At 36.8% G+C, this 24459-nt stretch overlaps 1 protein-coding gene and 1 non-coding gene across 8 annotated transcripts in view; both read right to left on the reverse strand.

The window, feature by feature from the left end:
- CNOT1 (CCR4-NOT transcription complex subunit 1) overlaps positions 1–24459 on the reverse strand; it is a 102468-nt gene that overhangs the window by 28195 nt on the left and 49814 nt on the right. For 3 of the 7 annotated variants that reach the window (XM_019455752.2, XM_019455749.2, XM_019455755.2), the window contains exons 9-22: positions 22875–23001; positions 22617–22727; positions 19509–19679; positions 18963–19090; positions 16363–16603; positions 14695–14814; positions 13805–13927; positions 13443–13594; positions 7232–7382; positions 5837–6038; positions 4713–4859; positions 3196–3320; positions 2475–2761; positions 1354–1432 (exon numbers count right to left, since the gene is read on the reverse strand). In XM_019455752.2, coding sequence (XP_019311297.1) covers positions 1354–1432; positions 2475–2761; positions 3196–3320; positions 4713–4859; positions 5837–6038; positions 7232–7382; positions 13443–13594; positions 13805–13927; positions 14695–14814; positions 16363–16603; positions 18963–19090; positions 19509–19679; positions 22617–22727; positions 22875–23001 — 2164 coding nt within the window. The remainder of the gene's footprint in view (positions 1–1353; positions 1433–2474; positions 2762–3195; positions 3321–4712; positions 4860–5836; positions 6039–7231; positions 7383–13442; positions 13595–13804; positions 13928–14694; positions 14815–16362; positions 16604–18962; positions 19091–19508; positions 19680–22616; positions 22728–22874; positions 23002–24459) is intronic. The other 4 variants (XM_019455753.2, XM_019455750.2, XM_019455754.2 and 1 more) reach the window with 2 other exon arrangements.
- LOC128778140 (small nucleolar RNA SNORA50) lies at positions 6795–6930 on the reverse strand. The gene has a single exon (XR_008423508.1). It is a non-coding gene; the product is annotated as a small nucleolar RNA SNORA50 (small nucleolar RNA).

Raw genomic sequence — 24459 nt, forward strand, 5'->3', positions numbered from 1 at the left:
AACAAAACAAAAACTACTATCTAGGTATATGATAACTTTATTCAAAAAAGGAGATTTTCAAGTAAGACAGTCTCTGAATAAAGTATAGCGTCTTAAAGTACACAAATGAAAACAATTACCTCTCTCTCTCTCTCTCTCTCTCTCTCTTGCTGTCTTGTTACAAGGGGTGGTGGGGACCACTGTTTTCTGTGATCATGCCCATGCCCCTCTCCTGGTCTCCACTTACCTAAGGTCTATATTCCCACCTCTGAATTCCAAATACATTTTACTGTGGTAAGCCTCTGACTTCTCATCTTAGCTTTACAAAACTCTGCTTTCCTGTATAGTTTTCAGTATTACAATACTGGCATATTCTCCCATCCCCCTCAGATGAATAAGTAACACTCACACCTGTCACTCCATAGGTCTCCTAGGTTAAGCCAACACAAAAACCCTGGCCTCCTACAAACAAACCCAGCAGCACGAGGTAGAAAACAATGGACTAAATTCTAACAAAAATTAAAAGTAGGTTCAAATTCTGATCTGATTCCTTAAAATATGATGTTATAAAGCCATTTTTCAGCTTCATGTAAAATAACAATAAAAATTAATCAATTTTCTTGTTCTCTGGGAGTAGACTTTGACTAAAGCCAAGACAAAGGTATGAATAATATTAGCCAATTAACCTAAAATCACTTACTAAAACAATAGTTGACAAATCATGTAAAATGGCTTAAAACTATAATCTCTAGGTCCATTTCCTCAAGGACTACCTCTCTCCTTTTAAACAAGTATATGAAAGGACTCTAAGCAGGTAGTTAAGAAGGCTGTATTTTTTTTTTTTTTTTTTTTAAGTAATCTCTACACCTAACATGGAGCTTGAACTCACAATCCAGAGAGCAAGAGTCACATGCTCTACTGACTGAAGCAGCCAGGTGCCACAAGCAGGCTGTAGTTTCAAGAAACACTTGTCTTAGTCTTATACGAAACAGCTCTGGCTAATATTAACATTTAGATCAAAGGAACATCTTTATTTATTTTTATCCAAGATTCCCACTCCAAATACTTTATAGAATCAGGCAGGAATTCTTAATAATAGTAAAAGATGTCTATACTTCAACAGCATTATCAGGCTTAAGTACCTGATAAAAGCCTTTCATTAAATGAAGCAAAACCACTGCTTAGAAAAGATAATCCAAGAATGACATTTTTTTTCATGACCTATCATTAAGCTGCCTAATGAGCACCAAAAATATGTATGCTTATAACATGCCAATCATTAAGAAATCTCAATGCCAGTCCCAGCAAACCCAAAATCAAATTAAAATAAACTCTCCAACTATTAGACAGATTTGAGGTATCAGACACACTTACCTCCTGTAAATGATGTGGAAATTGCATAAAGTGACTGATAGAAGCCAAGTGCTGACAATACTGGGGATAGTCCTTCAATCTGCCAATAAAATATTCATTCATTCATTCATTCTTTTCATGTAAGAACAGAAGCAGCACAATTAACAAATTTTTTTCCAAATGCTAGTCTAAGCCACTGTCCTCATTCTACCTTGGAAACACCTTATTTGAAGAGAATGCCAAAGAACACAGAAGTAGAGAGAAATATTGATGAATTTCACTCTTTTTACATCAGAAAACAGTATCTATGGGGCACCTGTGTAGCTCAGTCAATTAAGCATCTGACTTTGGTTCAGGTCATGATCTCAGGGTTCGGGAGTTCAAGCCCCACTTTGGATTCACTGTGGTCAGTGCAGAGCCCACTTCAGATCCTCTCTCTCTCTCTCTCTCTCTCTCAAAATAAATAAATAAACTTAAAAAAAAAAAAAAAAGAAAAAGGAAACAGTATCTTTTTTAAAGGTCCTATTTTCAGTTACAATTACAATGAGCCACTAAAACTGCTACCCAGAACAACTCCAAATGTTAACCAAAAAATGGAGAAACAATTCAGAGTTAATCCATACAATGGAATAGTATCCAGCTATGACAAGGAACAAGTACTGAAACATGCAGTAATACAGATTAATTTCAAAAGATGGGTAGTAATTGTAACAAGTTAGACTCACACACACCATGTACCGGAAAAACTAGAGAGAAAGCAGATTAGTGACTGCCAGGGGTCAAAGATGGGGGAAGGTGAACTTGTACAAAGGCAAAACAAGAGAATTGCTTGGGAGTGATACAAATATTCAGTATCTTGATTGTGACAGTAGTTACATAACTGTATAAATTTTGTCAAATTCAAAGAACTGTAATATAAAACAATGACTTAGCCCTCAATAATCAACAAAAAAGTATTTCAGTTTATACTTTTCCTACCATTTATTTCATAACTGTAATGAATTGTTTTCACTTCTTCCTCTTCAACTTTATACTGTTAAGATATATATAATGATGGGGCATGGCAAGAACTAGGTTGTATATGATAGTTATTATTTCTTACACTAAAAAAGAGATGCTTCATAGGAAACCTATTCACTCACCTATTTTTAAATCTATCTAGTGCAGCAATCCCAAAATAATACATTTTGGATCCAAAAGGCTTGCGTAAGGCTTCAAGAACATATCGCAGGGCCAGACCTAGTGCCATGTAAGTGACCAGTCCTTTTTCGATTATCCCACCAAACAAGCAGGCAGTTATATGTAACTCTTTATCAGGGTATTGGGGGAAAAACCGATATTCTTCAAATAAGTTCCTCAACATACAGTTAAATACTTCTCGTTCCCTCTTTATGGTAGAGTCTTTAAACCTCTGTAACATTTCTAATACCTAGGAAAAACAAGACAAAAACATTCATAAAGGAAACTATTATGAAAAGCATTCTTCAAAGAGTTCTCAAAGAATTGTTAAAAAGAATAATATAATTTAAAAATAAAATCTTTTTTTTAAAGCAGGGGAGGAGGGCGCCTGTCTGCCTCAGTTGGAAGAGCATGCGACTCTTGATTTGGGGGTCATGACCTCCCCCACAGGGGGTTATAGCCCTGTGTCAGGTGTAGAAAAAATAAATATACTTAAAATATTTTCAAAAAGAACCGTCAGGCAAAGCATTTAACAAAACACTTGAGCTTGAGATGAATGTTAAGATCTGAAATGGTACACAGACATATCATAACACGATCAGCTGAATTTCCAAACTCTTTGAAAAGGGCATTTATTTAAGATTTACATAAACCATAACGTATAGGAACATCCTAGACACTCACCTCATCAACAGACATAGTTGGATGTGGTGGATGATTATATATTCTCTGAAAATAGCTGTTTGCTTCATCATCTATCTCTTTACTAAAGTGCTGATTTGCCTCTGGCCACACCTGAGACAAGTCCGCTGTAACAAACAGAAAGGCAACCCACTGGGCATTTAAGCTCTTTCCCCACTTCCCCATGAGACACACAGAAAGCCAAAGAGAATAATATAGTTTTCATTTTAAGGGAGAAAATGAAGAAATTATTAAGTGGCCAAGGTTCAGTATTCAAGTATTTTAACTACATAAAAAAGATTTTAACAAAATTGCCTTACAACTATAGTTCTACCTTAGTATTTTCTTCATCAGGCTTTATCAACCTGTGAAAGCCCACTACATTCAAATTCACAATGCACTTACCCTTAATACCACCTCACTTGACGTTAACAAGTCTTTTACTACTTTTTAATAAAAGTGACATCTGGGGCACCTTGGTAGCTCAATCAGTTAAGCATTCGACTTCTTGGTTTTAGCTCAGGTCACTATATCACAAGTTCATGTGATCGAGCCCCATGTGGGGCTGTGCGCTTACAACACAAAGCCTCCTCGGGATTCTTTCTCTCCCCCTCTCTCTCTCCCCCTCCCCCATTTGCATTCGCTCTCTCCCAACTCTCTCAAAAAAATAAACATTTTTAAAATGTTTTATTTTTTAAAAAATGACATCTAGGAATTATCAATGCATGTGCATGACACACTGATATAAACACAAAGCATGCTACAAAACATTAACATTCAGACAAGCCTTTCACACTAACATTTTCAAGTCAACTGGTATAATTTCAAATCCTGTACAATGCCTATTTAGTCCCAACGAGATGGGTATTTATAAGTAAATGATACTTATGTATTTACAAAGAAGACTTCTGACTTTGAAAATTACCTTACTAAGGAGGTAAAACTTTAAAAGCTGTTTTCCAAGTTACATCATATATATGGTGATATTTATTATATATAATGCTATATAGATCATAAAGCTTTAATCTTAAAATAAACTGCTTTATAAACTACCAACCTGAAAGAAGAATCTGAAATTCTCATGGCTGCTCTTGATTTGTTTAAAAAAACAAAACCAAAAACGAAGACCACCACACCACCAACACATATTTATAATAAATATAATATTTATATACATATATTTAAACTGCTAAGTCTTCTTTTTACTGTATTTCTTACTTGTAGACTAATGATCCTAAAGGATGCTACTTCTTATTAACCATCATACTGTTCTAGCAATCCGATCAAAGGTGGAGTGATACCTCAGTTTCTTATTTTAATAAATCAAGTTCATAAATTAATTCCCATTGATATAGAAGGCACATCAACATATGGCCCTACTAACAATATATTAAAAGAAGTCAACATTTTTGTCCACATAACTCTGGGCCGTCCATAAATCTAGAAGAACAAATTGGAAATCTAAAAAGCTTTATGTGCATCAGTCATACTTCACAATCACAGACAACACTACCACTTACAAGGTTTCATCTTACTCTGCTGGAATGTAGGCTGGTTCAGTCCAGAGGTGCCCAGTTTCCTCTGTACAAAAGGGTCGTTATTCACTGCAGGGAGTCCAAGAGCCCCAGTTCCTATACCAGTCAGGCTGCCTGTGCCAAGACCACCTACTAGAAAGAAGGAAGGCAGCCAGAAGTCTTATCATTATTCATATTCTTGAATTTACATCAGAGATACAGGTTCTTATTTTAAAAGTCCGGGTCTTTCTTAATTCCCTCACAATGTCTATTTAATTTTACAGAGAAACTGAACGAATAAAGAGATGAAAATGGACAATGCCAGAATTTCTTCAGCTTTTAGAATTATTCATGTATTTATATTCTTAATAAGATATTAATACACAAATCCTTAACTGTACATTCTCATATGTGGTATGATACATAAGGTAGTAAAAGTAAAGGGGAACTGGCTTGCTTCTCCCGATGACTGAAAATCAATTTCTTGCTACTATATTCCAGTTAACATGAGCCAGGAGGCCTTCCCTATTCCTCAACTCTAGCAAACAGAACTTAAGTTAGGACTTTGCTAAGAAGCTTTTACCGAAGTAACTCTGACTTAAATCAACAATCAGGGCTAGAACCACATAACAGCAGTGTTAATTAGGTTACAGAGTCAAAATGCAGATACCTTAAGACAAACAAATTACAGAGGTGGGGGTGAGGGGTGGGGGTGGGATGTGACCGTTACTTCAACAGAAAAGTTCAAAGCTAAAATAATCTGGAAAAAACTGAAAAGGGATTTACCATCACTGTCAAGGTAGGTGAGGTAGAATGAAGCAGAACATATACCTGAATCTCATACATAAAAGATTTTTTTTATTATACTAACTAATTTATAAAGCTTGCAGAATATGTGATTAGCACACTTGTTACTGTTTATACTATCATTTGGTAATACAGGATCCTTACAATGTGAATGAATTAATATTGTAATAGTATAGTTTTCTCTTCCCAGCTGTGAAGGGTGAAGTAACCTTCACAATTTAAACAGCTTTCATTTTATCACAATGACTCCAAACACCTTACTACACACTAAAGCACAATGAAACTTACAAATGATCTGCATTTCCATCCGCCACCCCACTTACCTGGAAGCTGTGATGAAAGTCCTCCAATACCACTGAATGCAGTTGTCTGGTTTGGGGTTGAAAGGGGTGGAAATGCTTTTGCTGGTGACTGAGGGGTACTGAATGCAGAACCCAAATTTGGAGGAAAACCCTGCATACTCTGGGTGTGAGGGGCAGCTGAACCACCTATACTAAGAGATGCCATTCCACCAAGAGGGTCAATCTAAAGAAAAACATTATAAAAATGTATTAAACATACTTCAAGCACATGCAGATTTATGACACAAGAAATCTTTAGCTCTTCATATGCTTAATAAATTACAAAACCCCAAGCAATCATAACTAAATCCCGACATCAAGTCAAGTGTGCCAGACATTGTTCTTACTATATCATAGAGAAGGTTTAAAGAGTTATTAGCCTCCGCCAAAGTACCAGAGCCATAATGTGAGGGATAAGGAACTTCAAGAGTTAATGTTTAAGACGAACTGCCCTGCAGCCATAGCACTAAACACACAGGACAACTGTTACATTAGGTCTTTAAAATTTCCAACAAGCCCCTTTACAACAGAAACAATCTCTCGAACTACATTATTTAACTTCCAACACAATAAACGCTTAGCAATTAGAAATAAATCTTCCACTCAAAACAAATAAATCTACTCAAAATTTGAGGATCTTAAGGGTTGGAGGAGATCAGCTCTAATTTAAAGCAAACAAAAAACAAGGTATGCTATTCACCACAACATCTTTTAAAGTATCTAATAACTGCACTTCCGAGCTCCTTGGTTCGTGGCATTATTTCAGACCTTTATGACTACAGAAATGGTACATAAATGCCTTTTATAAAGTGGCCATTGAAGAATTACTAAACATTCTTTTTTTCTTAAACCCCAATCTGCCAATCAATGCAGATGAAAACAGAAGTGGAGTATGTTGCTCCCAGAGAGAAGGGGGGTGGTTGGTGTCAGGGAGTAACTTAAATGTACCTTGTTTTTAAAAGAGCAGTTCAGTTGAGAGCTGAAGAGCCCCAGTTATAACAAGTCCTTATGCTCTAGCACTGTTGCTTGGCCCGTGAAGCTACAAACAAGACACATCAGGTTCAAAGGCAGTGCTTATTTCTCAAGTCTAAGTTATTCTTATTTTAAAAAGAAGCCCTTACCATTTACCTAAAGAAGCTGTCTTGTCTCTTTCCTCTCAGAGACAGGTTCTATTTAATGATTAAAGTCTATCCTCAACTACGTTGCCTATTTATAGATCTCCTTTAAAATGTAACAGTGGATGCTAGACATGCAGGTGTCTAAAAGGTAATAAAGTCAGACAAATTTTCCTTTGAGTAGATTACTAACGATGTAGAAGTTTATTCTATTCCAAGTCTATGAACAAATGCAGACATACCAGTTGTAGCATTCACTTACCTGAACAGGAGAAATGGCATCTAAGCTGCTAGCACTAGGAGGACGTCCTTTTGGCATAACTCCAGGTGGTGGCTGTCTGGCTTTATTCATAACATTACTGCAATTGGCTACCATGGTGAGGATGGTTTCGGATAACTCCTGAGAAACACTCCTAAAGACAGAAGAGTGAAAAATATCACTTGCTACTCCTTGGAACACCTATATAAACAAACCTGATTTTCTAATAAAGAAAACCTGCTAGAACATATGGCTACATTTCCACCATACCCCACGTCTTTGTATCCATCACTAATCACTAGGATTTTCTGAGCACAGCTCTCTCTTGGAGATCTTTAATTACTTTTTTTTTTTTTTTTTTAATTCTATTTTAGAGATAGAGTGCACATGCACAAGTGGGGAAGAGGGATGGAGGGGGGGGAGGAGAGAGAATCCTAAGCAGGCTCCATGCTCATCATGGAACCTGATGTGGGACTTGATCTGATGACCTTGGGATCATGACCTGAGGTCAAATCAAGATTTGGACACTTAACCAACTAAGCCACCCAGGTGCCCCAAAGATATCTAATATATACCTCTGAAACTAAACCTTGTGTACAGTGCAACTAATAACTTTTAAATGTTTTTTTTTTTTAAGTTTATTTTTTGAGAGAGAAAGCATACATGTGTGCATGGGAAGGGCAGAAAGAGGAGGAGAGAGTCCTAATCAAGCCCCTTGCACTGGGGTGGGGCCCTACAAAGGGGCTCCAACTCAGAAACCATGAGATCATAACCTGAGCCAAAACCAAGAGTTAGAGACTTAATGGAGTCAACCCAGGCACCCCATTTAATGTAGTTTTATGTTTTCTTTTTCTAAATGTGACTACTTTTACTTCTTGATGCCAATAGTTAAGATTTCAAATTCAGAGATAGCTAATGACATGAATCCTTTCAGATTTTAAAATATTAAAAGCTGGGTATATTAGATTGATAAAATATGGTTAATTAAAATATTCCATATTATTCTGGAAAAACTTTCTTATATTTCACACAATTTCAAACTTAGAAGAGGCTAACTAATATTATAAGAAACTCCCATAAATGCTTCACCCACTAGTTAGTTACATTTTGCCCTATTTGTTTAGCCATTCTTTCTACTGTCTCCTCCATGAAGTTTTTAAGGTTAGATACATCACATATCTTTTATTCCTAAATACTTCACTATGTATTTCCTAAGAACAAGGACATTTTCTTACACAACCACGTGAAATAATAAAAATAAGAAAATTTAACGCAGATAAAATTAAACAGGCCATGTTACAATTATATCAATTGTTGGGGTGCCTGGGTGGCATAGTCGGTTAGGCATCCAACTTCAGCTCAGGTCATGATCTCACAGTTCGTGAGTTCGAGCCCCACGTCCGGCTCTGTGCTGACAGCTCAGAGCCTGGAGCCGGCTTCGGATACTGTGTCTCCCTCTCTCTGTGCCCCTCCCCCACTCACACTCATGTCTCTCGCTCTCTGAAAAAGTAAAGATTTAAAAAAAAAAAAATGTAAAAAAAATTATATGAGTTGTTCCAATTATGTACTTCACTGGTACTTTACCCTTGAATCATGATCCAATACACTGCACTGAGCTGTCACCTCTTTAGTTTCTTTCATTTTTTTAATGTTTATGTTAGAGAGAGAGAGAGAGAGAGAGAGAGCGCGCGCTCGCGAGAGTCTGCACGCGCATGAGCGAGCGTGCGTCCATGCATGCATGCATGCAAGCATGGGAGAGGCAGAGAGAGAGGGAAACACAGAATCTGAAGCAGACACCAGGCTCCGAGCTGACAACAGCAACCCCAATGCAGGGCTCAAACTCACAAACTGTGAGATCATTACCTGAGCCGAAGTCGAACACTTAACCGACTGAGCCACCCAGGCAATCCTAATTTCTTTAAACTGGAAAAAATTCATCAGCTGTTATTTGCCTTCTTCAAGTTGATTTTTTTTTAAATATGTATTTTATACAACGTCCCTTACTTTGAGTTTGTCTGATATTTTAGATACATTTATGGCAGGACTACCACAGTAGTTACATCGTATTCTTCTCAGTGCATTATTTTTTCAAGTAATTCTATGCCCAACATGGGGTTCAAACTAACAAACTGGAAATCAAGAGTCGCATGCTCTACTGAATGAGCTAGCCAGGTGCCCTTCATGTTTTATTATGAGGCATATTATACAGAGAGCTGGTGATCACTTTGATCAAAGAATTAATGTGGCATTTGCCAGTTTTCTCAATAAAACATTACTACTTTTCCCTTTGTTAATTTGTGGGGAGACACTCTATAACTAGCTGACTGCCCTGCTCCTGAAACATTCACTCACTACTTTCAGCATCCACTAAATTTTGTAACTCCATCATAATTACTTATTTATTAATTGGAAGAACTTTCCTTCTTTGGCATTTATTTTTTTATCAGTAACGATTCTAAAAACTTTACACGAATTATTTCATTAAATTCTTCAAGAAAACAGGTACTTCTAATCAACAAAAGAAACTGAAATCCAAGTCAGGTAAACTACCTCCCTACACACACACACACACAAAAAACCATTTTATCCAATTTCAATATGCCCTTAAATTTACAGTATTCAATTTATGATTATTTAATTTCAGGTAGATTAAAATATATAAATGTAAGAGTCAAAACTCTAGACTTTAAATTTTAGAACATTAAGAACTTAGCAGGGTTTCTCAAATGTTGTACTATTAGCACTTTGGACTTTGTTGTGTTGTTTCTATTGTGCACCGTAAAATGTTTACCAGCATCCCTGGCCTTTACCCAGGAGGTGCCAACAGCACACTTGTCTCTGGTTATAACAATCAATAACACTGTCTTATGACTCTAAGGAAGCAAAATATTCCTTGATTGAGTACACTGAGTTAGGGATATACATGTGTAAATTTTTTAAAAATAAGGCAAGGCAAAATAAAATTCAAGATCTGTGTGGGAGACGGAAGAAAACAGGACTGGAGAGGAAGACAAAGAAAGACAGCTTCAAAAATGTTACAGTTGAAGCTGCAGAATAGACTCACACCTGTTCATTATACTTCAGAACTTACAAAAAAAATACATAGTACATAAGCAAAAAACGGTGTAGTAAAGACCTCCATATATTCTCTCCCCTATAAAAGTAACTAAAAAAAGTGGCAAAAATTGTCACAATCAACTTTATCAAAACACTGGAGACTAACAGCTTACAACAATCCAGGAATTTTTACTCTAGAAAGAAAACTAAACCTTGGTAATAAAAGCTTTCTGCAATCTTAAATTACTTTATTCCCAGCCCCCTCAAGCTGCACAGCTGCCTTGAGAACTAATAGTTTACAATCTCAGAGAAAACCAGCAGCCTGACAGCCATAGGAGAGGGCTCGGAAGTGGCTTGAGGCATCTGCAAAGCCTCATTCTTAGAGAATTGCCATTATTTCACCAGAGGATTCCCTGTGAGACCACAATGGCAAGATTATCTTTATCTGACTTAATAGCTGGCCAAATGCAAATAGTGTTTTCCTCTTGAGGTATCTGAAGGAAATATTTAAAGGTAATTGTTTTAATTTTCTGGCTCCCTGGGATAGAAGTTAACAGTCTGAGCAAACAATAGGTTACCCAAAAAGCTTAAAAGGAAAATTTGGGAATAAAATTCCCATGGATAGAACTGTGAAAAACACTCATTTTCCCAGGGAACCAAGAAGTCCTCACACATGTGTAGAGTGCTGCCAATACCTAAATCTGTAATATTCCCCTGAAAGACCTAAAAAGAACCAAGCTCTCACTTGAAGTTGACATTTAGGCTCTAAGAAGAAAATTAAGGTTAACAAGTTGTCAAGTAATTGACTTAGCTGACCACAAGGCTACCCAGAAACTTCAGCGGCCAAACATGACAAAAAAAGACTACTACAAGGGCACCTCACTGGTCAGTTGGTAAAGCATGAGACTCCTGATCTCAGGGTTATGAGTTAGAGCCCCACATTGGGTAAAGAGATTACTTAAAATCTGAGGGGTGTCTGGGTGGCTCACTAAGGGTCCAACTTGGCTCAGGTCATGATCTCAAGGTTCACAAGTTCAAGCCCCGCATAGGGTTCTGTGCGGACATCTCAGAGCCTGGAGCCTACTTCAGATTCTGTGTCTCCATCTCTCTCTCTGCCCCTCCCCCCCCCCTTGTTCTCTATCTCTCAAAATAACTTAAAAAAAAAAAAATCAGTAACAAAATAAAGCCAGGTAATTCCCAAACACGTAAAAATTAAACAACCTATTCTTATGGGTCGCAGGAAATTACAAAATACTTTCAGGTGAAAATGAAAACACACAATACCAAACTTAAAGCATTTCATAGGTGGAAATTCAAAGCCATAAACACCCCAATTAAACAGGAACAATCTCAAATGAAAAACCAAACTTTCCACCTTAATCAGGTTTAAAATGTTCAAACCAAATTCAAAATAAGGAAGGAAAATAATAAAGTTGACAGTTGGAATAAATGAAATGGAAAGTAGAAAAACAAGAGGAAAACAAAACAAAAAGTTGCTTCTCTGAAAAGGTCAACAAACTTGACATACGTTTATCCAAAATGACAAGAAATGGGTGGGGGAAAAGGGAGAAGAGATTCAAATACTAAAACCAGGAAGTGAAAGACAGGACTATTACTACCAACCTTAGAGAAATGAAGATGATAAAGATATAGTATGTAAGAACGGTATGCCAACAAGTGAGATAACCTAGGTGAAATGGACAAATTCATAGACAAACTGCTAACATTGATCCAAGGGGGGAAAAAAAAGAAAATATGCAGAGATACATAACAAGATATTGAATTAGTAATTAAAAACTACCACAAGAAAAAGCCTAACACCAGATGGATTCACTGCTAAATTCTATGAAACATCTAAAGAACTGTTACCAATCTTTCTCACAAAAATTAAGAGTTAAGAACACTTTACCAATTCATTGTATGAATCCAAGATTACCCTGATAATCAAAACCAGACAAAAACAACACAAGAAAACTACAAAACAATATCCCTTAGGAATATAGATACAAAAATGCTCACCAAATACTAGCAAATTGAATTCAGCAGCATATAAAAAGTATACATACACAAAGACTGAAGTGAAATTTATCCCAGGAATGCAGTATTTTTTAACATCCAAATTTCTATTAATATACTACAACAGAATAAAAAACAAAAACAAGATCTTCTCAAGAAAGGTAGACCAAAGTATCTGACAAAACACCTTAATGATAAAACAGGCTACTAACTAGAAGTAAAGGTAAGGAAACCTCAACTGGAAGGGTATCTACGGAAACCCACAGCTAACATCACACTTGATGGTGAATAAGGAATACTTTCCTTATAAATTCAAGAACAAGACAAGAATGTCTGCTCTTGCCATTTCTATTCAACATTAGACTGAGGTTTACACTAGAGACAATAAGCAAGAAAAAGATGGAAAAGGAAGAAATAAAATTCTATTTGCATATGACATGCCTTGTACAAAATATTTAACAATAAATACAATAAAACAAGTGTAAGACTTAAACACTGAAAATGAAAACATTCCTGAAAGGAATTAAAGACCTAAAAACATCTCAGATTCATGAATCGAAATACTTAGTATTTTAAGATGGCAATATTCCCCCAAAATGATGTAAAGATTCAACATTATCCCAGTGGGCTTCTTCATAACTTCGCAAAAATCAACAAGCTGATCCTAAAATTCACATGGGAATGCAAGGGACCCAGAACAGCCAAAACAATACTAAAAAAAGAACAAAGTTGGAGGACTCGTATTTCCCAATTTCAAATCTCACTGAAAACCTATGGTACTGGCATAAGGATAGACATATACAGAACAAAGAATCCAGAAATAAAACCCATACATTATGGGCAACTTATTTTCCAAAAGACCATTTAAAAGAAAGACCAGTCTCTTCAAATGGTGTTGGGATGACTGAACTTCCTATGCAAAACAATGAAACTGGACCCCACCTCACATCATATACAAAAAAAAAAAAAAATCCATTCAAATGGAAAGAATATGTATTTTGAGTATTGTACTCTAAACTTAAAACCACTGGATTATCTAAACTGCTGTCACTTACACTCATTCAACCCTTATTTTCCAAAACAAGTTATTCATAATCTAATTCCAGTACTAAACAGTCATATTTAAGCATGCTCTTCTTACCCTGCACAAGCTTGTAAACAGGCCAACATTGTTGCCAGAGTTTCTGGAGGAAGTTGAGCACTTTTGGGCTGATCTTTCTCTGGGGCAAGTCCACCCAAAATAGAAGGGCACCGTCTCTTTAAAAAAGTCATACATGCCTGGATAAAAGGCTCCTGGAAAATATAAAGTTTCTTGGTGTATCAGATATTGATCTTAATTGCTTTCAGATTTAAGATAAACTGCTTTCAGATTAAAGACTATTAAAGACAGTATGACTAAAATCCACAATATAACATTCCACTGCCATTTAAAAAGGTTGTTTATTTAGCTATTTTAGGCATCAAAATTTAAGAGAAGTAACAAATGGGACAAATCCTGCTTACTCCATGCTCTCGAATTTTATCTGTGAGCCACTTGTCAAGTTTGAGGTATTCACGACGCGAAGCAAGTGCAGCAAGGTCAATAACAAAGGCAAATGGAGTACCATTTAGCAGCATTGACAAGGCCTAAAGCAAAAGAATATCAGAAACTGTAAGTCAAGCAATTAAGTATCTTTCTATCACTCTGTCCTATTTTGTTTCCTGCTTTTATTTTCACAAACAAGTCTAAACAAAACATTGCTAATATTTTCTTGGTCATATTTTTTTTAAAGCTTACTACAATTCAGTGCTGATTTAGTTCTTACTTAAAATAAGATCACATTTCAAAGGTGGGCATATGACTTGACCTCCAAAATAACTTTACCCTGTGTTTCTTAAAATAACTAAACCTAAATCAGAGCATACGATGCATGAAAAAGTATCCTTACTCCGTTTTTAAAAAATCTAAAGTCGGGCTTATTCTAACCTAAGCACAACTGCAATATCAGTACTATGCACCTACTGGTCAAAGACATCAAGAATCAGAGACTATTTGTGAAAAGATTCCATTAATGTTAATGAAATCTGCAAAGGGTGTAAAACCCAACCAGTTTCTCCACAAATTATATCTCACAGATCTACATCTGAGGCCAGTTATCACTTGCTTTAAAATACCCTTGCAACTACCATAGAAGACCAAACAAAATTCAGTCAAATGTAAACAATGAAAACATTTCTTACGTTTCCAAAACCACTGTTCCAATCCCTGTCTACTTACAAGGCAAAACTATAAAGCTCAACATAAGCTACCTAAGAGCTAGTTATATTTGATTATCCCTAAGGTATCTAGATAACATAAAAAGTCTGATTTTTCATTAATAAATAAAAATGTCAGCCTGTCCCTCCGAGCTCACCTTCAAGTCCTGGGCCACATCAAGTATTCGAGACAATTTGGCCTGGTCATACTGCTCCCCTCGCATGTACCATTCTGCCATTGCATGCATGATAAGTTGGCGGATTGAGGGAGACTGTCCCTAAGAAAACAGGGGTTACATATCAATAATGCTAAACGTTTTCACAGGCACTAACATGAATGCCCAGCTAATTTTACTTGTTATATTTACAAAAAATTGAGGTGCATCAGTTCAAGCCTCAAGCAGTGACTGCAGTGACATTCTTTATAGGAAAGTCAAGTTATTTCCACATCTTCCAAATGAAAGCCTGTTCCTAAACCTTGGGTCATATAGTCATTCAATAAATGTACTTCTCCTATAAAACATAGGCCAATACATTTTCAAACAGATTATGGTGTGAACATGAGGGCACATGAAATTTGTTTAATTCCTTACTAAGTTATAAATTACTAGTCTATAGATTTAAAAAAGTAGTTTAAGGTAATCATTTCTCATGCTGCACAGTGTAGTGTTCAATCAGTATTTCTGGGAATGGTACTTGTACATTCTAAATCTACCTATTTTAACAAATAAGAATGTTCCTTTTTTTTTTTTTTTTTTTTTGGTGATTATTCAATTTCCTTTTTGTCCAGAAAACATCCTAGCTTTGAGAACTGATCTAAAGTTTTGCAGCTGAATGAAACCAACAGTCGTAGTTTAGCAATCGATTCTCATGGAAGCAATGGCAAGGCAATTGCTAGCACTGTATCTAAATCACTTTCCAGTAACTGTCTTGAGGCAACAGCAGGTTCAGGTGAAACAAGTATTCAACAAGAAGTGAGGAGACGCAGCTCCTTTCTACCTGCCCTTTGTACCTTATAGATGTGGTGAGAAAGACCTAAAAAGGTCTGGGCAGCAAACCTTGTAAATGGCTGCTAAACATTCTGTCAACTCTAAGTTTACCATGTAAGTTGAGTCCCTAGAAATGGAGGGCTGACTGACAGCATGGAACTAAAGCTAACATTTTTCATTTATAAATAAGAGTTTAATGTTTTAAAAGCACTTATATATAATGTAAACTACACTGAGAATGAAAATGGTTAAAGGAAAAAAAACAAAAACAAAAAAACAACCAGCCAGAAAAGAAACTTGATGTAAAGTAGTTGATGACTGCTTTTCTACCCGCCTAAGCTTCTCCATTTGTTATTATTAAAAATACAGGCTAGTGGGAGCAGGGGGAGGTGCAATGGACAAGAAAATATTTACATGTTACAAATTAGGGAAGGAAAGCAGCACAGGACTTAAAAGTCATTGCAGCAGAAACTAAAATAAAATTTAGATGCTGAATTTGGATAAAATAGAAGATGTCAAATTGACCTGTGACCTTCTCCCATTTACAGTTAAAAAGTGACAGGAGTACCTTCTGCTTCCACGATAAATAATTAAGCTCATTACTGTTACCAAATCATAGTGGTGCCCTAGTAGTGTGGAGCTTTCATGATATTGATTTTTTAACTGCCTTCTTATTCTTTAAAGTTTTATACTTTAACACCCACATGATGCTAAAAGATAAAATAGGCTTCATGAAAGTGCAACTTTTCCAAAGTGTCATATTCAAGATTGACAATTTAGTTTGAACATCTTCCACAGAATGTCAAATATTAAGACAAAGAAATATTCATGTCTTACCTGCCCATGCCACGCATAGTGCAAAATAATAGCAGAGTTAGGATGGTTTCCGAGGAAAATTGGCATCAGAGTGGAGATGAGCTCATGGCGCAAGGTGTGCCAAGAGGTGTTGATCTGTAGTAAGGCCAATACCAGCATGTCTGGACAGTGTTTAATAGGGAAGCTGAAGAGCTGTTTAACTTGCTCATATTGCCCCACCTCTGCAAGCCTCAGAAGAGATTCAATCAAATCCAAGCTCTTCCTAACAAGAATGGAAGTAAGATACTCTGTCAATGAAAACATAAGTATACAAAAATCCATTTTCCAAATAAGTCATACCAACTATCATGACAAAACTGAGGGGTCATCTATTAATATTTGAAAAATATTTAAACAGTGTTCATATTAAAATTATATACTAGTATATCACACTAATTTCAGAGATAGTCCAAGTTGACAGTAAGTGGAGAGGCAACACTACAGACCACTGACATAATCATGGATCCTTCTTATCAAGGAGGTATCATTGAAGATTTTTGTGATTAGCGTGTAAAATAGAAGCAAACAACATCACAGAGTTTAGAAATGCTCAAAAATGGAAAATACAAACATTGACCTAATTTATACACTGAAAAATTTTACACAAAAATACAGCTGGACACTTACTTTGATAATGAAAAGGTATAACTTCAGTGCCCCCTGATATCACCCAAGTTCAGAGGTCCACACATCCCATATGCATTATTCTTGCCCCAAGAAGCTGAAAGTGGTTGACTTTAATCAAACATCAAAATTTTACTCTACCCATAGTGCATGAAAACTATGGAGACAGAGATCAAACTAAATGCCATCAGGAAACATATACCCCATACTATGGGGTATTCTAAAGGAGAAATGATCCGATTACTTCATCAATCAATGGCAAAAGTTATATTTATTTCTAAAGTTTATTTCTGAGAGAGAGTACGGGGAGGCAGAGGATCCAAACACAGCCTCAGCACTGACACCAGCAAGCCCAAAGCAGGGCTCGAACTCACAAACCATGAGATCATGTCCTGAGCCAAAGTCAGACACTCAACTAAGCATCCCAGTCACCCCTAAAAGTTATTTTAAAAAAGAAGAGTGAGAAAAGGAAGACTTACAGAATAAACTATATGAACCCTGTCTGGACTCTTACTCATACAAACCGTTAAAAGACAATTTTGAGACAGACTTGAATGTACAGCTATGTTAAGGAACTGTTAAATTTAATATGACATTTTAGTTTCACAAAATAAACACTGCTATATACATTAGACTTAACAGAAAAAAAAAATAAATCAAGCCTACAGATACAATTTTGCTAGCACCTAGGAAAAGGATACACTTTCTTTTTTTTTAAGATTCATTATTTTTGAGACAAAGAGAGAATCCCAACCAGGCTCCGTGCATTCAGCACAGAGCCCGATACAGGGCTCAAACTCACAAACCATGAGATCATGATCCAAGCCAAAATCAAGGTTGTATGCTCAACCAACTGAGCCATCCAGGCGCCCCAAGGACACATTTTAGAACAAACTACTGCTTGGGGTCAATCTTTCAGAACAGGGATCAGCAAACTGCATCCACAGACCAACCTCACCCACTGCCTATTTCACAAAATGTTTTCTGAGAGAGCTACATCTGTATTTATACTGTGCTACAATAAAGAGCTTATTAAGTACTTGCTACAGGAGACTATATGGTCAGAAAACCCAGATGTTAACTAAATCTTCACAGGAAAAGTTTATCATCTCTTCTTGACTTTAGAAGAACTGGAAATATCAAAAGGGCTTTAAACTGCCCTAAAAAACCCACCCATAGCCCCCAAAATGCAGAGAATCATCTGTTCCGTGTCGGAAAAGGATCTCAGAAAACTTGAGTTAGGAAGAAGAGATAAGAAACATAAAGTAGTACCTTTGGGGAGCAATCAAGCCCATGTCCCCTCTGTTGAGTAAGTGTGTTAGAGTGTGTTAGAGTGTTTGAGAGAAGGGGGGGGGGGGAGAGGGAGAGAGGGAGAGAGGGAGAGAGTATGTGTAGTGTGTAGTGTGTAGTGTGTAGTGTGTGTGTGTGTGCGCGTGCGTGTGTGTATTTCAACAGTAATGGAAGTACTTTCACCATCCTTACCTCATATTCCTAGAGAGGAGTGACTTGAGTTCCAGGAGAAATGTACTGGGCCAAAGTCTGATTCTCCCTCAGAAATTAGGAATTGGAACTCAAATAAACTAGGTAATTTGGCTGAAAGGATTAGAATGGATGGTTTGGCCATCTTGAGCTACTTACAAAGGAAAGAAAGCAAGTAAATCTGTAGGCAGAAGAAAAGGATCTAATCTAAAGGAGAAGTACAAACCTCTTTTCCAATATTTGACAGTTTCAGAGAATACCCAGTGGCAGACCTTAGAGAGGAAAAAATGTAACTATCTAGTGACAATGGGACTAAAATTAGATTTTTATCCATTAACACCCATCTAAAAATTTAAAGTCGGCTCACTAAAAATACTGTTTCAGTAAAACCTTTTAACTATGTAGTTGCTCCCTATTAATTTTCTACTGCAAAAAAGCACAAGTTATCCTTTCAAGAAACGCTAGAGGAGAGTGTTTACCATGTGGCAATTTCTCGATTGTCATCCTCTGGTGGTGCTTTCAGAATATCGGTGGCAACCGTATGACAGGGATAGTCAGCAAAACAGAAGATCTCTGGATTTATAAGGGAATGCTGAATAAAAGAGAGCTGGAACAAGAGGAAAAAAGTCCTTACTACCATAAATGACTGCAAATGCTATGAAAATCTGAAACATTTTCATTCAGCTAATCTCAATCTTAAGGTTACTAGAATGACAATTTCCCTTTAAAACATTAACTTTCTGCTCTTTTGAAGCCACAGACAATTCAAACAGATGAAAGGTATGAGATAAAATGGTGTTGGAGACAAATAGTTGGGGAAACGGTTTGCTTCACTTAGTTTGATTAGTACTAAACTACGATAAACCAAGATAATAATCTTTCCAAAACTGACAGTCTCTGCTATTCTGAACTACACAAAACAAATTCTATTTTAAAAGAATGTTTTAATCAATGGACAGATGGCACTACATAAGGAATAAGTCATTATGTGCTTCCTCTTCCAAAGCTACACACCATCAGCTCACCTGGCCTTCTGCATGTTTCCAAGGTCTATATATGAGGTCGACTGGGAACACTTCCATTCCTAGACCCCTCTGAATGCCATAAACCACATTATGAAGTCCTTTACTATCACGAATTTGAAATCCAGGATGGTCCAGTTCGTAAGTTACTTCCTTGAAATTCAAACTTGGGTTCTAAAACAGAAAAACATTTCAAAATCGAATGAATGAACAAAAACTGTAAACATTTTTATGCTTTATCCAAAGAGCCAAATTAAATCTGAAATTAAATTAAAATGTTCTAATTATAAACTCAAAATAATCATTATCTGGCATTTCTAGAGACTTAGAAAAGTAAATACTTCATATTCAAAATAAACCAGCTTTTCTAGCGAGGCACTCCAACCTTTCAGCTCATGACATACTTCTGACTATGGGAGTATGTAAAAGGGAACTCTCTCTTCCCATACTTAGTTCAACTAACACTCCCATCCCAGTCTGGCAAAACTCTTAAATCAATGACTCGGTTTTAAGCCAAGATTCTACTAACTTGGAACAAAGTAGCAAAGGTAAATCAATTATCCCAAATACCATTATTTTTAAAAAGGAATTTTTAAGTTTATCTTTTGAGACACAGAGAGAGACAGGGCCAGCTTGGGAAGGGCAGAGAGTGAGGGAGAGAGAAACCCAAGCAAGGTTCCATGCCATCCACACAGAGCCCACGTGACTCAAGCTCACAAACTATGAGATCATGGCATGAGCCAAGATGAAGAGTTGGATGCTTACCCAACTGAGCTACCCAGGTGCCCCTCCCCAAACACCATTCTTAATTAACTAAAGATCTCCCCAGAAAGTATACCAATTGTTATCAGGAAAAGTGGTTTAAATTCTTTATGTCAAAATGATTGAAAATTCCATTGAAAAAACGTTCTATGAAAAGGTACTCAAAAAAAATCAGTATGAGACTCCTTAAGAAAACACAAAGCAAAGTTAACTAGTTTATAGAAGATAATTTACCACTCTGCACAAAGTACTAAGTTTATTTTATGCTTAAGAAGAAAGAAGCTTTGTATTTAAAACTCTTTGTATTTAAAACTCTTCAAAGCATCATGGTCAGTTTAGTTTTGCTCCAAGGTGACCCCTTTCAAGTCATGAAGACACTAATGCTTGCTTGTTATAAAAGTAACAGTACAGGGACGCCTGGGGGGCTCAATCATTTGAGGGTCCGAATCTTGACTTCAGCTCAGGTCATGATCTCAAAGTTCGTGGTTATCAAGCCTTGCGTGGGGCTCTGCACCAACAGCACGGAAACTACTTGGGATTGTCTCTCTCCTCTCTCTCTGCCTCTCTCCCAACTTATTCTCTCTAAATAAATACACTTAAGAAAAAAGCAACGGTACAAACACAAACTTCAAATTAAGTACTCAATCCAAGCCAACAAGAGCACTGAGAAAATAAGATTGTTTTTCTTTCTAAAATTTGCTTCAATGACTGTGACAGAACAGAACCATTAATGTACTATTAAATAGCCTTATCATAGAGATGAATTTGGTAAATCCACAGGCTAGTTTGGTAAAACTGTAAGAATCCCCTGTGGTTTCTTCCACTCGTTGGTGAGCAATGGAGAAAAAAAATCATTGACCCAAAATGTATCTGAAATGGTTTCGTGCTCCTGTCTACAAAAAATGTACAGAATGGGCACCTGGGTGGTTCAGTTGGTTAAGCATCCAACTTCGACTCAGGTCATGATCTCATAGTTTTTGAGGTCAAGCCCCACATCGGGTTTACGCTAAAAGCACGGAGCCTGTTTCTCCCCCCCCCCCCCCCCCCGCCCTACTCATGCTCGCTCTCTCAAAAATAAATGTTAAATTAAAAAAAAAATTTAATGTACATTTTTTTTAAAGTACAAAAAACCCTAATATATGAGAAGAAAAAAGAAGAAGGAAGAAAACAGGTTACTAACTCAAGTGTTCAAACCCACAGTGTAGGCACTCCATTTTATAGCCTTTTACAGTCTCTGAAAACAGAAAATAGGTTCAGATAACATGAAAATTCTGTCCTTGTCTGCAATTTTTAAAGAGAAATTATTTTCAGTAGGGCAATATATTTTCAATAGGGTAATAAAGTACAATAATGAAACTACTGAGTGAAAAGGGCATGTTCTTCACTTTTGCATAACAACCACAGAATAAAAGCAACAGTAACTAGTGTATCTGTACATGATGAAACTATGGCTGTATTTTGCTTTTCATTTTCCAAATTTTCTGCCATGATCAAGTATTATTTTATCCTATTACTAAAGGAAAATAGGTCTGAACACTGTGACTCCACCTACTACTAAGAAAAATTTAAAGATCCATAATGTTAATAGTAAGGTAATACAGACAACTGTAACCCAACTCTATCTATAAGTTACAAACATGGAAAATTAAAACGGAGGCTTAGGATAGCTAAATGACCTGACACAAAGAATGTTATAAGTATGTATATGTAGTCTTTAATGTTATATTTTGTTCCTTGACATTTTATGAATGAGACTAAAGATATTACACCTTGACTGCACTATTCTCCCAATGACTAAATTTCATCACTCCCTTTCAAAATTTCCAAGTTTCATTCCTACATATTTTATTTCAGCATTTTAATATTTTAGGAGAAGTACTTTATCTGGGGGCCAATTATTTAGTTTGTGGATATTCTAGAAGTGAAAGTCGTTAAGGGAAGTATGGATTTTTATTATCCTTACCCACCACAAAAAAAGATAGCAAGATTTCTGTTGCACTTCCCAGAAAATTTTCAGAAGGCCTCCTTTCTTGGTAATTCTTTATACAATTATTACTATGAAATAAAGCTGTCCCTCCAAACTAACCACACCAGGACTCTACCAAATCACCTCAGTAGTATCACTGAGAACTGCGCAGCAACAACTCCTAATGAACAAAACTGGTATTTGATTATAAACTATCTCCAGTACATAATCATCTTGGACACTTCATTACTTTGGAGCCAATGAAGTCAGGAACACCAAAACACTATGGCTTATTCAGCAGAATTTTATTTGTTACAGTTTGCTTTCTTTGGGCTACATCATATTAACATAATGAATATAAAATCATGATTACATGTACTCACCAGTTCTTTGAGAACATCAATCAAGACTTCTACATTCCACGTGTGTGCCTGTGCTCCGTCACTTTTATCTTTTCCATCACTCCAGATCCCACTGCCAGGAGCAGAGATACTCTGTACAAGTAAAATTTGAATTAAACAAAACCAACTACTTAATGTGTTCAGCTCTGGTTGGTAGAACAATCAATCATACTGTAATTTAATAAATAAAGAGGGCAGGATATTAATTCAAATTGTGTAATAGTTGACTTCTACACTTACCTGTAATGGAATTCCATCTGTCAATCCTGAATGAGTTCGAGCCATCATTCCCAAAACCCTGGCAACCTGGGCAGCTGTAACCTCCCGGACACCAAACTGCATGATTATATTGCGACATTCTTCAATACTGAAACAGAAAATAAACTTCAGAAAAATGTTTCCACCCTTCATACCAAAGATAAGAAATGCTAATATAAAATAATCCTTAAGTGAAATCCTTAGACTTTTACTAATACCAGCTTGGTTCCATGTTACTTTTATATAGCTAGGAATATAAAAACCACCTATGTAACTAAGAAAATGGGAAAGCTTTCTTTCCTTTTTGCTGTATCTGTATTACAAGGTAGATATGAGCTGAATCTATCATGGCAACCATTTCGTAAAGTATGTAAATCAAAACCATCAGGCTATATGCTTAAACTTGTACAGTGATGGATATCAACTATTTCTCAGTAAACCTAGAGAGAAAAAGGAAAATGGCAGAAGTTTAAAAGATCAGTGGAAGAGGGGCGCCTGGGTGGCTCAGTCATTTAAGCGTCTGACTTGTGATTTTGGCTCAGGTCATGATCTCACATTCATGAAATGGAGCCACACGTCCAACTGTGCACTGACAATGTGGAGCCTGCTTGAGCTTCTCTCTCCCTCTTTCTCTCTGCCACATTCCTGCTCGCAAGCTCTCTCTCAAAATAAACATAAAAAAAAAAATCAGTGGAATAAAGTATGAGCCAAGAGTAATGATTATTTTTCACAAAGACAAATAAAATTAACTTCTTCCATCTTCAACATGAATCAAGTTACTCTTTAAAATACTGATACTCGAGGGGCGCCTGGGTGGCTCAGTCGGTTGGGCGGCCGACTTTGGCTCAGGTCGTGATCTCGCGGTCTGTGAATTCAACCCCCGCGTCGGGCTCTGTGCTGGCAGCTCGGAGCCTGGAGCCTGCTTCGGATTCTGTGTCTCCCTCTCTCTCTGACCCTCCCCCCATTCATGCTCTGTCTCAAAAATAAATAAACGTTAAAAAAAATTTTTTTTTAAATAAAAAAATAAATAAAATACTGATACTCGAGGGGTGCCTGGGTGGGCTTGGTGGGCTCAGTGGGTTAAGCGTCCAACATCGGCTCAGGTCATGGTCTCGCAGTTCATGGGTTCGAGCCCCACGTCGGACTCTGTGCTGACAGCACGGAGCCTGGAGCCCGCTTTGGAATCTGTGACTCCCTCTCTCTCTACCCCTCCCCTGCTAATGCTGTCTCTCAAAAAATAAATAATCGTTAAAAAAAATTTTTTTAAATGCTGATACTCGGTGTGGGGGAGGGGCTGCCTGGGTGGCTCAGTTGGTTAAGTGCCCAACTCTTGGTTTCAGCTTAGATCATGACCTCATGGTTTGTGGGTTCGAGTCCCACACATCAGGCTCTGTGCTGACGGTGCAGAGCCTGCCTGGATTCTCTTTCTCCCTCCCCAACTTGTACTGTCTCTCCCGAAATAAACAAACTTCTAGAAATACATACATACATAAATATAAAATACTAATAACACAGGGGACCTAGCTGGCTCATTCAGGAAAGCACAGGATTCTTATTAATCTCAGGG

Source organism: Panthera pardus, unplaced genomic scaffold, assembly GCF_024362965.1.
Source record: "Panthera pardus isolate Hobbes unplaced genomic scaffold, ASM2436296v1 HiC_scaffold_18, whole genome shotgun sequence".
In the NCBI taxonomy this organism is placed as follows: Eukaryota; Metazoa; Chordata; class Mammalia; order Carnivora; family Felidae; genus Panthera; species Panthera pardus.